Raw genomic sequence first — 13,922 nt, 5'->3', positions numbered from 1 at the left:
ATGCTGTCGTCGTCGACACTGCCATCGTCGTCGACGCTGTCGTCGACGCTGTCGTCGACACTGCCATCGTCGTCGACACTGCCATCGTCGTCGACGCTATTGTCGTCGACGCTATCTTCGTCGACACTGCCATCGTCGTCGACGCTGTCGTCGTCAATGCTGCCATCGTCGTCGACGCTGCCGTCGTCAATGCTGCCATCGTCGACACTGCCATTGTCGTTGACGCTGTCGTCGTCAACGCTGCCATCGTCGTCGACGCTGTCATCCTCGTCGACGATGGAGACCTTTTTTGTCCTGTCGTTCCTCACAAGGAACAGAGGAGGTTTTAGCTAGACCCCCTCACAACAGTTTCTTCTGTTATAAGTCCCTTTCTCTCCTTTACACCTCTGTGAAGAGATTTTAAGTGGACTGCGCCTGTCAGACCCCCGGGAAGTCTTTTTAGAGGCTTTTTGAGGAATGTCCTTTGTAAGTCGCTTTCTCTCCTTTACACCTCAGTGAGGAGATTCAGTTGGACTGCGCCTGTCAGACCCAAGGGAGGTCTTTTGAAGGCGTTTTGAGTGCGCTGCTGGCAAGATGCAGGGTGAAATAGTATTCCTTCTCAGATCTTCAAGAAAAAACGCAGCAGATGAGGCCTCAACACTGTCATACTAGAGATTGGATCTGTTCTAGATTTTAGCCTCCAGAACCAGGTAAAAAGACGGCCCTCACAGACCCTTATGTTTTCTTACCTAGAACTTGTGGTCCGGATACAGGCAATAAATGCCATCTTATGAGGGTCATTCACATAATGCCTCCTTTTAGAGCAAGTAGCGCAAGCTCTAAAAAGGCCTTTTTTCTCCATGTCTGTGATGATGAAACAAGGGGAACAGCTTCCTGAAGAGAATACAGTTGAAATCCAAAAGTTGAAGAGAAATCTGAGCAGAGCTCAGAGGAGACTCCCTTAGCATGACCCACGGTAGAAAATCTGAGGGACTGAGGCTCCTGCCAGGAGGGTTCTAGAGAGAGGTGATAGCTGATTGGCTCTTCTCTAGAGTTCAGTCCTTTCTACAAAAGAACATGGATATGTTACTAAGGTGAGACCCATGGGCCTATTTCTCTATATGTCGTTTAGGACATTACTTTCTTTATGTACCGGGGACTCCCATCCCGACGACGGGGAATCATTCAGGCATATGAATCCATGAAAGACACCCCTAATACTGGATAAGCAGCCTTTTCTTTCCACAGGAACCACAGGATTAAAAAGACCCTTTTTTGGTGTGTCAGCCATGATGATATCAGCAATCACAGATGGAACAGAATAAAATACCAAAGAACACTGAAAACCAGTTGTGAAGAAAAAACTGAGCAGAGCTCAGAGGAGACTTCCTTAGCACAACATGTGGTAGAAAATCTGAGGGACTGAGGCTCCTTCCAGGAGGGTTCTAGAGGGAGGTGACAGCTGATTGGCTCTTTTTTAGAGTTTGGTCCTTTCTACAAAAGGACATGGTTAGGTTACTAATGTGAGGCCTTTAGGCCTATTTATCTATATGTCTATGGGACATTACTTTATTTATGTACCTGGGACTCCCATTCCGACGGGGAAAGATTCAGGCATGTGAATCTGTGAAAGACACCCTTAATACTGGATAATTTATACTTTACCACTCTACTCTAAACCACTGCAGTCTATGCCAATTCACTCTATACCAGTTTATTCAAAACCAATGCACCCTATATGCCACTGTACCTACGCTAACTACTTTGCACCACTGCACTTTATGACGATATACTCTACGGCATTCTGCTCTATACCACTGCAAACTACATCATTCTACAACATTGCATTGTATGTCACTCTATTCTACTCTGCTTCAGTGTACTCCACGTCACTGCCCGCTGCACCACTCTACGACCCAGCACTCTGACACTCTGCATGACTGCACTCTACTCTGCACCACTCAACTCTACGCCACTCTACTGCACTCTACACCTCTGCACTTTACCATGCACTACTCCACTCTACGACCCAGTACTCTGACACTCTGCATGACTGCACTCTACTCTGCACCACTCAACTCTCCACCACTCTACTGCACTCTCCGCCACTGCACTCTACACCTTTACACTCTACCATGCACTACTCCACTCTACCCTGCACCTATCCACTCTATGCCACTTCACTCTACGCCATACTAATCCACTCTATGCAATTGCACTTTACGCCACTGCAATCTACTCTGCACCGCTCTACTCTATGTCTCTGCACTCAATCTACTCTACACCGCTGTAGTTTAGACTTCACTCCAGGCCACTCTACAACCCTCCACTCCACATGATTCCTAGCTTTCCTAGGAGTGGGGATGCACCTGGTAAAACCTAATATTTTTCCATGTACATTTTCTTCCGACAGAAAGCTGAAGGAAAAATGCCCAGAGAAGGGCCTAGAATCTGAAATCTCATGCAGTAATGAACCCAATAACTTTGGGTCCAGCATGTTATTCCGCATTCTTGGCAAGATAATTCAGAATGGCTGGTAACTTGGTGAAAATGCCAGCAGGAATAAGTAGCCTGCGGTTAGTATTTGCCCCTACAGTTACTGGCCACATTAGAATGGACCCTTAAACATTTACATGTTATTATTACCCAGTTGGTGATACTCAATTTACCGAACTGCAAAAGGATTGAAGGCTAAGTCATCCGTGCCGAGATTTGAACTTGTGATCTGCTAATCACTGCCTTTTTCAGCAGGAGGTATTGGCATCACTAAGCTATCCTACTGCCTTACAGATTCCAAAACAGACCACTGAGGAGACTTCCTGATCTGGCTCTGTGCAGAATGAATGGATGTAATTACTATGTCTTCTGGGCTCCAGACTCATTTGTCACAAGTATTGACTTTCCAAGATATCCTGCCACTGGACCTCCACAGGGACATTGCATCCTAGTTGGTAATGAGTGCCATGACAGATAAAGATGACAAGAGTGATAAAATGCCAATCTCCAGTTCTCATCCATCTGGCCTTTAACCAGGAAATTTAAGGCAGCATTTAAGATGGCAACCTCTAATAAAGCACAAACCCTGTGTAAGTGGGGAGACTACCTTCTGCTTCTTCATGTAGGTCTCATCAGTGTCATCTAGAGTACCTCGGTGGAAACCAAAGGATGCGAAGCTGGGTTCTTGAGTGCCGTTATTTTCAGCCCGAGGTTGTTTCAGTTTGATCTGAGTCATCGTTGCAATACTCTGTAGCATCCCAACAGAGAGATCAGCCTCCTTTTTGAATGACATTACTGTGTTGGTTATCCTAGCCTCGCTACACTTCTGGGAGGACTGGCACCTTCACTTCCAACAGCACCTCGCCACCCCTAACCCTCAATTTTCTCTAAGGCTCACTCGTCCGGTGTAACCACCCGCTCTCTGCACTCTCTGATATTCCCTTAGGGACTAGCAAATACCCCCTCTGTTCTTCTCTCTGCTCCCCAAGGCATCCCTTTCCCCACACCTTCATGCACAGTAAACATCCTCTTGGACAGTGCCTGTTGCTTTGTAGCCAGACTTGTGCTTTAAAAACCTTACAAATACACATCTATATACATTTGTACCACATCTGGGACACTCTGTTTACAGACTGACCACTGCTTGCTAATTGTGGAAGTAAAGTTTGGGTTCACTGCATGAATTAACAAGGATTGGCATACATTTCCAGATCTAACTAGCGCGTTTGACAGCATTAACAGATCTAAGCTTTGGGACATTATGGCCAATATGGCAGCGGAGAAGTGGTTAGTGCAATTTTTGAGAGTGCTGTATTCTAATCTCTTTGCTTCAGCGAGATACAGGGATAATGGGGAATGCACAGGCTCCTTGATTCTTCAGTGAGGTGTCTGTCAGGGGTGTGTGCTGGCGCTGATCCTTTTTCTATTATATATTAATAAGATAGAGTCTGTTCTGCAGGGTGTAGGAGCGGATGTCCGGGTAAGGAAGAATAGATCAGTGCAGGGGCTCCTCTATGCCACTTATGCTGTTTTGTTAGGCAGAACCCCATAAATACTATAGGCCCCCGTGATGGTTTTGTGTCCTTTACGGAGAGGCTCAGCTTGGAAACCATTAGGATCAAAATATTTGTCATGGTCTGTGCTCCTAAGCAGGGGTGGCTCCTCCGCTATGGCGGAAGAGTGTAACCCCACTGCTGAAATGCCATCAGGCAGAAGACAAATGAAATTACAATAAAACTATTTAAGTTTTTATTTTATTTTTCACTTCCAGTTGCGCGAAGTGATGGTAGTCAATGAAAGTGGGCATATCAGTTTGGCTGACCATTCATGGCCGGCCGGCCAAACCAACATGCGCACTATGATATCTCAAGTCTGTTCCTCTGAGATATCAGCAGTGCTCAGGGGCACAGGCTCCCAGTGCCTGCTGGAGCATGAAACTGGCCCGCTCCGCCCAATCCTAGTGCTTCTCTCATGCTAGGAGTAATTGCATGAGAGAAGCTCTGAGATTGAATGGGGAGTTTGGGAGCCTGTGCTCCTGGGGATTGTAGTGTCAAGAGCAGCGAGGCGCGGCACGGCGACGGTGTAGCAGATATCCGCCCGGCAGCAAAAGGTAAGTGTGTAAACTATTTTTTAAATTATTTTTTCCATGCGCTGCCCCCGCTCCTCCCCAAGTCAGATTGGCAGCAGCCGCTGCTGGCCCTAAGAACGTAAAGACCCATACCTTGAGTATTAAGGGCAAGCGCATTGAGAGAGTACGAGCCTTCCCCTTCATAGGTGCTACTTTTGAGAAAAATCTTAGTTGGACCACATGTATGATGAATAGAAGTGTTAGTTTCTCATGTGTTATTGGTGCTATTTTTAATGTTTCCGCTAGTATAGGGAATAGGTTTATTTGTCCGCTCGTTTATATTTTTAGACGTAAGTGTGTCCCTATTTTAACACATGGTGCTGGGATTTGGTGTCATTGTAAAAAGGAAAGTCTGCAGATTGAAGAAAATAGGGTGCTTTGGAGATTTTGGGGGTAGCTCCCAGCAGCCACAACCTTATGGTGCACGAGGAGCTTGGCTTAGATTACGTGGAAGACTGTATAAAACTGGACCCTCTGTTACTCTGGTGTGCCATCTGGTGTAATGTCCAGGCCTCCTTTGATAGAGATTTAATTAAGGACTGTTTGGCGTGCTCCTTGGGATCTTCGATATCCTGGTTTAAATACATCCAGTCAAACTTCTCCAGCTGAGGGAGACCTAACCTCTTTACGTGGCCAGCCTCCAGTAAGAAGGAGGACAAGTTATAGGTAAAGGATAGTTTTTTTGAGGACATGCGCCTGGGATAGAGACTTGGCATTGTCCGCCTCAGATACCCTCAGACGTTATGTGATGATTGAAACCTGCCCTGGGATTGAGCCATATTTGAAATGGTGTTTATCACCGCTGGGAGACATCGCGTTATGTTATGCGATGATAACTTATATAGCACGCGATTACCCGGAGGTGTCCTGGCGCTTTTTACCTTTCGAATACACAGATCCCTACAAAAGGCGTAAGGAAAAAAGAGGGAGTGTGAGAGTTTACACCAGGCTATTTGTCAAACAGCCATGTTTTCAGGCTTTTCCTGAAAGATGTTAAATCTTAGTTGGATCACATGTATGATGAATAGAAGTGTTAGTTTCTCATGTGTTATTGGTGCTATTTTTAATGTTTCCGCTAGATTCCACCTGGGTTCAGTCAGATGGAAAGTATGCTTCCCTCTTGGTCAATATGATGTTACCACCATTAGCCGTTGCCTTTATGACAAAAAATCTGACCAAACCTTGATGTACTTTGTATGCTTTTGTAGATTTTATAAACACTTGTCTAAGGGCCTAGTGATCCCAGCGATGCAAAAGGCACGGTTAAAAAAATGTAGAGCCGCTTTATTTTATTTGCAACCTATTTGTACGCAGGAAATTTGTTTTAGAGAGGGAGTATTTTAAAAATCTGCCGTTAAACTTGGTAACTTTATGCTGTTTTAACACTATTTTCAATGCCATTTTCACCATTTTATATGCTTCCTTCCTTTGACTCATGCGAACGGTGGTTTTTAAATTATTGTTTTGTATAGGGTACTTTCTTCTTAATGTATTATGTTTTTGATTGTATCTGTGTGTGCTTTTATGGTAGTATTGACCGAAATAAAGAAACTTAAGAAGAAAGAGATCTAGCTAAAACATTGGAAAAAACACTGCATTGAAAAAACAAAACACGATTGCTTTCTGTAAACAGTGCATCTATGGGATAAAGCATTGTGATGATTGAGAGTACTTTTGAGATGTAAAATAGTCCGTAGACTCCATAGGAGGCAAAGTGATACAGCACACAGGTTATAGCGTGAGGTGAGGGGGGAATAGTCCTCTGGGTGGAACCAAAACCCCCTCTATGCATAATTTAAAGAACTGGTAATAATGGGTCATGCAGACATCTGCATTGCCAAGCCAAACCTAACAACGGCATCTCTCTCTTTAGCAAAGTGCTATGTGTTCGATTACATTTTCACTAAATTATTGGAATCAGACCTTCTGATAATGGGGACCTTAAATTTGACCAGGCATTGGTTTCTTTTCTACAGTCTGCGGTCTAGAAATTGACTGATTAGAGATAAGTTGATTTTTTTCCTCTGTTACCTTCTTTCCTATTAAGCTCTGAAAGACTTTAAGATAGAGTGCCTTTCTAACATAAAGGCAAGTCTGTATAGCCCACGGTACCCCCAGGGGGTGTCCCGGTACCATTGACGGATTAACATATGTTTATTGTTCTGCAACCTAATGCATCAACCTCAGAAGGATAAAAGGTTGAATGGAGCCACCATATGTTGAACTAGTGCCAATGAAAGAAGGTCAAGCACGGATCCCTGCAATGGATGCATTGGTTCACTGAGACACTAGACCCAGCATTTCTAGGCACCAATTCTCCACTCCATCTTAATATCTTCATATTATCTATTTTAATATGTAACTGTTATACATACAAATAAGATTACTCTAAAGTTTTGCGGAAAACATATTCTTTGAGTTTTTTTCGTAGGTAGACTGAGCATCTATTTCAGATCTAAGGACTTTTGACTCAATTTCTTTTCTCGTGAAAGACTGCAGGTCATCTGGACACTGTGAGCACCCACACTGCCCAGAGCTTTCATCTCCTTTTCTTTTTAATGACGTCTAGTTTGTTCATAATCTGAAGTATGTGAACAAAAAATGTTTCCAAGACTTTCCTTTAATTTATCAATCAACACAAACTTGGCATTGTCTCGCCCCTGGCTCTCTCCTCATGCATTTGTATATTGCACAGACTGGACAGCATGTGTATTGATAAAACTTCTGGATTTTTCCCATAGTTTTGACCAACATTCCAGTGATTGCATGCATATGTAAATTGCGTGTAATTGCTACCATCTTAGATACATAGTAATACAATATATACAGTGTCTGCTTGGCGAACCATGTTGTGGAGCTGTAATTGGATCTGACAGGCTGAGCTGTTCGCGCGGGTGGCTCTGAGGACTGAGCTGTTGAACAGCTTACCTGGAGTCCAGGAATATCAGCTTGAGGTCCAGGCTTGCACGGAACATGAACATGTTGCTATGCAGCTTGATCTCCGTGATAGCGCTTGGAGGCAGCGACTGACCCACCGCCACCAGTCCCACGATCTGGTAGCACGAATCGTACAAGGAGATGTCCAGCATGTACTGCCGGATCTTGAGGTATCCGCTGCAGTGAATCACCTGCAAGGAAAGAACATGGAGGTGAATGACCGTATAAGTGAGGAGAGAATTACCAACGTGTGAAAGTCACTGACCAAGCAGTGCAAATCTTGAGTAGGGGTCCCTGGGGAATAGCAGAAGAGCTATGCGAGTAGGAGAAGAGCCTGTGACTGGGCCACTGTGGATTTCACTGATGGGACGTGCCACCTGATTCTCAATGCCACAATGATAGAACATTGGGCCTCCAGAAGACGGTCAGCTGCTAGGTCCAATTGTGGTATAGTGCGCACTGTATGAGCATCGGTATCATTGTAGTATGGCTCTGGACAATGACAGAAAACTTTGTTTTATTTTTTAATGCATTGTTTTTATGACTCACTCCTATGGCCAGTGGTTGCTGCAGGTTGCCATTATGCTTCCCATTCAGGGATTGCAACAGTCTGCAGTGCATAACCACGTGGGAGTAGCACACTGGTTTTAATTCATGCAGGTTGTGGTTGTTTCTCTGTGGCTGGCTGTCAATCACTGCTCGACAGCATGTGGGGGTGTATACTGCGTAAAGCGAGTGCAAGACAACCAAGAGTCAAATGTAGCTGTGCAGCTTAGATTATGTCTTCTATGCCTATCCGTTCCGAAAATTGTTTTGGTCTGACGCCCTCAGAGTTCATGGGCGAGGGCCTCCCGTCCTCCGCGTTGCAGCCTCCAACAGAATTCAGTGGAGGCCAATCCTCCGCCTTGGAAACATTGACCATGAGCAATCTCCCTCTACAATGGCAACTGACAACTCTCAGGTTAGTTGGGGGTGGTTAGGGCTGGTAGGCAGGAGGAAGGGCTTCCCAGCAAAAGGAAAACAAGCAAGACAATCCGTTCCCTCAAATCTCCATAACATAAATTCTAAATGCTGTCCTAGAACATATCGTCTCACACTTTCATTTAACCAATATACTGTATGAATTGATTCAATGATTTTCTTAGTTGAATATGCACATACATTGTTGATGATGGTTATAACCTTTTGTATATTAAAAACAACCACAATGCGAGATTAAGGTAGAAACAACAATCCGTTTTTGCATCCTTGTTAAATGTGCCTCATGTCTTTGCCAGTTTGCACCGAAATTGAGAAATACACATTCCAGAACTCGGAACTTCGTCACACCAAATGTAGTTCAAACTAATCAAAGTTTAAACATTATAAAAGGGTCCTAAAAAATATATGTTTTTGATTTAGTCTGGCACCTGGTTTTGTTTTAGCTGTCTATCCATACTATTGCTTTCCAAACAATTCATACATAACTTACATAAGTCGAGTGGCTTTTGGTAAGCAGGCTTCATCCATTGGTCTGTTGAATTGTCATTCATATTTTATTTCCACACACCACAGCATACATCATGGGGCAAAGAGTCAGCTCAATTTACCCATTTGCTCCCTTAACTTTGAGTAACTTTGGAAGCTTGTGCATGTTGTTAACAGCCACTTCACAATAGTTTGTTTCACTTTAATAACAAATCTCTTTTTTAAAAAAAGTTTTAATTTTATTTTTGCATATTATTTTAGGAAATGGCTACTAACTTTGCCTGCAGTTTTTATGCCTACTCACACAGTGATTTACTTAATTTCTTCATTTTTTAAAGTTGCTGTTATCAGGTGTTTACTAGACATTGTAACATTGTTGTTGCTTGCATCCGAGTGCCTGATTGGGTTATGATTTCTTCTTGTCACCGTCATATCAAGTAATGGTAAAGTTCCTAGCACAACTAAAAGGCTTGATTTTTCTTTTGTATTAATCCATCCATACCAGTAAATGTGTTTTTAATAAATTGTCATAATTTGCTCCCTGCACTCTCATGCTGACCAACAGGGGTCTTTACTGTGGGACATTCCAGTGTTCTAACAAGCTTACGACACACCTACAATACCCACGTACTGAATCCCAGGCTCTTGGCGCGTTTTGGAAATTCCAGTTCATTTCTGATCCATGCCAGGTTTTGTGAAAGCCATTCTGCTTGCTCTAAAAACTCTGTTACACAGAATGCCCTGCTTACTGCTTCATCTCTACCTCTGAAGACCTAGGATGAGAGGAGGAATTCCGTACATTTGTGGGTGGCAGGTGCTAGCCTGCCTACATCTGATGCATGTGTTCACGATGAGCTCTTGTAAGCCCCAGTTTCCTTCAGTCCAGTGTTGGCCAGTGTAATAGTGTTCCTGTTTGGCTGACAACTTTTTAATGAGTTCCTGAACTTTTGCTACTCTTGTTACCTTGATATCTGATTCCTGTGCCGGCACTATTTTAGTTCTTCCTTGAAGCATGCACTGTTTCTGCCAGTAGTTCCCTTTATCCCAGTCCTTGCCTTTCTTCCCATTTACCTTAGTTCCATTTTCTAGTTTGCTACCTTCCTATCCCTGTTATTCTAGCTTCCAGTTTCCTTGTGTTGTTTGTTACTTGCATTATGCCAGCTGTGCCTTTTGTGTTACCTTCTTTCCTGTTAAGCACTACTCCTTGCTAGCTGCTTGTCTATTGTGGCTTATATTTAGTTCGACATCGTTACTGTTATCAGCTTGAATGTATCTGGCTGGTCTCCAGGATTCATGGGCACAGCTGACAACCGAGGTGGCGTTTCTTGGCAACTGTGAGTATTGTCTTTGAGTTACTTTTATAATATTATCATAGGCATTAGCTCCACAGACCCTCCCTTTGCATATATATCCAATATGCGCGTATTGGCAGTCAGTATCTGTAACAGCAATTGCGAGCGAGGAACTTAATGAGCATCAGTCTTACTGTGTGGAGCTTCTGAATACTTTTCCCTACATTCCTTTTATTGTTAATGTTGATATATATGTAGTCTTTGCTAAAATTATAAAATTATGGAGAAGCTGTGAATAACCAACTCACAAATTATATTAATTTAGTTTAGTTTAGCCATTTGTAGAGCGCATGGTTACACCACCGGTGCGTCCCCGTGCTAAAAAGGTCCCTCTTAAAGAATTTGGGAGGCAATTACATGTCATGCCCAGTAACTGTATTTAGTGTGTAGTTATAAATAGTCATTACTTTGAATGATTTGCTTCACCCCACTCAATCGGGTTTCAGGGCCTGTTACTTTACTGAGTCGGCCCTACTTCGCACGATCGAAACCTTGCGAAGGTGTGCGAATGAAGGACAAACATCCGCTTTGGTATTACTTGATCTAAGCGCAGCTTTCAACACTGTATCGCATAACCTACTTCTTCAGAGGTTAAGTCGCTGCGGGGTTAGGGTACAGCATTATGCTGGATGACCTCTTTCCTTCTAACGCAGAGCTTTCAAGTTGCCCAGCATACGCATATGTCAGATAGCATCCCTCTAACGCAAGTTGTCTCACAAGGCTCTAGATTGAGCTCTACTCTATTTAATCTGTATATTGTCCCCCTTGTGTAAATATGCAGTTCATAGTAACTATATCTCAGAATGCTGAGGCGGCTGCAACACAATTCTCTCTATGTTTAGAACAGCTAGCCTCCTGGATGACCAACAACTGCCTAAAACTTAATGGCAACAAAACGGAGGCAATGATAGTCGGGAAAACACCTTCTATCTGGTCATCTGCCTGGTGGCCTGAGGCCCTGGGTCAAACCCATGTCCCGAAAGCGGAAACCAAAAATCTGTGGGGTTGGTTTGATCCTAAACTCTCATTTGAGTGTCAAATTAGGAAGTGGGCACGTTTTTCTGGACCCTCAAAGTCCTAAGGAAGCTCCTGGACTTACTACCTATATTGGCTGGGAAAATAGTTGTTCATGTCCTGGTCATGTCCCAAATAGACTATGTTAACATCCTCTACTTGGAAGCCACTAAAGGAAGTCTAACTAAACTCCAATGCATTCAAAATGTTTCTGCACGATTAGTCCTTACTCTTTCGAGAGGAGCATCTACCTCCAAAGCTCTGAATAGTCTTCACTGGCTGCCAGTGGAGAAGAGGATTACCTATAAGGCCATGTGCTATTGCCACAGAATGTTGTGGAACAAAGGCCTGAGCTGCCTGCGATTTATGATAACACCCTTCACACCTTCACATAATATAAAATCTGTAGGGCCCACCTAATGAAGGTGCCAAGAGAGCAGAGAGCCAGAATGGGAGCCCGGTCCATCACTTATCTAGCAGCCAAAAGGTGGAATACCTTGCCCCTGAATCTGAGATAAGAACCGACAGAAAGGACTTTCCAAAAGGGATTAAAAACCTGGCTATTGCGTACTCAAATAGGGAGTGTTTAGTCTACCTCATCTTAGATTTAGGCATCGTTCCATCTTCCCTCTCTCATCCCTCCTTCCGTTGGGGGTTAGAATCCTCGAGTGGGGAAGAACCGGTGGGTGTAAACAGGCACTTTATAAATGGTAAATAAATAAATGTATATATTACCTAATAATTTTGGTGCCATTTGACGAATCCTCACAAAAAATTTTACATTAGTATGATGGTCACTTCAGTTGCTCTCTTTAAAGTTTCAGGGTGATCTGTCAAGAGGGGGCTGAGAAAAAGGGAGTCCCAAAACACGTTTTTCCCATGCAAATTGCCATAGGGATATATTAGCCATGACTACAGGTAAACTGCTGAACGGAATTACACCAAATTTGACAGAAAAGTCACTGTTTGTTCAGAAAGCAATCTTTTTGTGAATTGGTGTAAATCAGTTCAGTAGTTTTTAAGCTATTAAAATAAATCCAAATGTAGACATATAGGAATGCAGATCCAACTAGGATCCGACAATTCCAGTGCTCAAATCTGATTGGCTGCCAACACTTCAACCAGGAAGTGCTGGCAGCCATCTTGAAACTCAGCTTCAGCCAAATCCCTGACAAAAGTATTTAAAAAAAGAAAAGGGTCTAGGGTAGTTATACCCTTAGCCCCTAACAGTTGTCTTCGGGTCCCCCTTGGACCCCACAGTACAAAGAAAGAAAGACATTGTTTTATTTTTCATCAGAAGTCACGCTGGATCCACGGCGACCACCGAAAAACGCTCTCTACTTTAGCCCCTGGGTGGGCAAGCTTCCGGGGGCATGCGGAATTATAAAATGGAGAGGGTTTCATGAAGCTTCCCTCCTGAGGCACTTTTAAGCTCTCGAGACCATCACCTTCCCAGGCCGTTATAGTATAATGGAGAAGGGCCGCATGGACCCCCCCCTTCATGGGCTCTTTTGACACCTGGGGACCCCCACCTCCCCGGCCTTTAATTTCAATTTGGAGGGGGGGCCCTTACAGACCCCCCTCCTGGGACGTGTTCAAGCCTAGGGAAACACCCCTTCCCTGAGGAATGTACGCAGATCCCCTGGAGACCACCACCTCCCCAGGAGCTTTACTATAATTAAAACTGGGATGGAGATGATGCAGTCCCCCTCTCGGGCCATATACGGCTCCTGGGACCACCACCTCCTCAGGCTTGCCCATGCAGATCAAAGGAGGGGCCCGCGTGGCAAAATAGGGATCAGAAACTAGCAGAAAGAGGCAAAATAAAATTCAGAAATTAGTAGAAAGAGGCTAAATAAAGCTCGGAAATGAGCAGAAAGAGGCAATATAATGGTCAGAAATGAGTAGAAAGAAGCTAAATACAGATTAGAAACTAGCAGAAAGAGGAAAATGAAAGTCAGCAACAAGCAGAAAGAGGCAGAAAACAAGCAGAACCCACTCAGACACTATCACAGCCACTCACAGACCCATTCACTCATGCACCCCCTCATAGACCTAGTCAGACACTCATGCACCCACTTACAAAATCATTAATACTCCCTTACCCACACACTGATCTACTCAGAGACTCATGCACTGACTCACAGATCCTCTCAGACTTATAGACCCACTCAGACACTCATATACCCCCCACTCACTCTCTCACACCCAATTACAAACCTACTCAGATGCTCATACACCCACTGAGACACTCAGGTACTCACTCACACACAGTGTCAAAGGTTAGTAGCCACGGTTAGGAAATAACATTTTTTTAAAAACGTACAAATTCACTTTAAAAAAACAAAGGTACAGGCATGTTAAAGTTAGGGGATAGAATTTACAAAAATGTAGAAATTCACTGGAAAAACATTTACAGGGATGTTATAGTTAGGAAATAGAATTAAAAAAAACCTTAGATATTCACTGAAAAAAACAAAAGTTACCCAGACTTTATAGTTAGGCTCAGATTTTACTCGTACAAAACCAGTGTAATTCAGCAGTTATAG

General features: G+C 43.6%; 1 protein-coding gene across 4 annotated transcripts in view; it reads right to left on the bottom strand.

Annotated features, from left to right (window-relative positions):
• The window catches only part of SIM2 (SIM bHLH transcription factor 2), a 635,950-nt gene that overhangs the window by 68,612 nt on the left and 553,416 nt on the right, over positions 1–13,922 (bottom strand). For all 4 annotated transcript variants that reach the window (XM_086933518.1, XM_086933519.1, XM_086933520.1 and 1 more), the window contains exon 6: positions 7,532–7,731. In XM_086933518.1, the coding sequence (XP_086789644.1) occupies positions 7,532–7,731 (200 nt within the window). The remainder of the gene's footprint in view (positions 1–7,531; positions 7,732–13,922) is intronic.

Source organism: Lissotriton vulgaris, chromosome 8 (assembly GCF_964263255.1).
Source record: "Lissotriton vulgaris chromosome 8, aLisVul1.2, whole genome shotgun sequence".
Taxonomy (NCBI): Eukaryota; Metazoa; Chordata; class Amphibia; order Caudata; family Salamandridae; genus Lissotriton; species Lissotriton vulgaris.
Note: the sequence above shows the minus strand (reverse complement) of the source record. Positions and strands in the feature narration are given on the sequence as shown.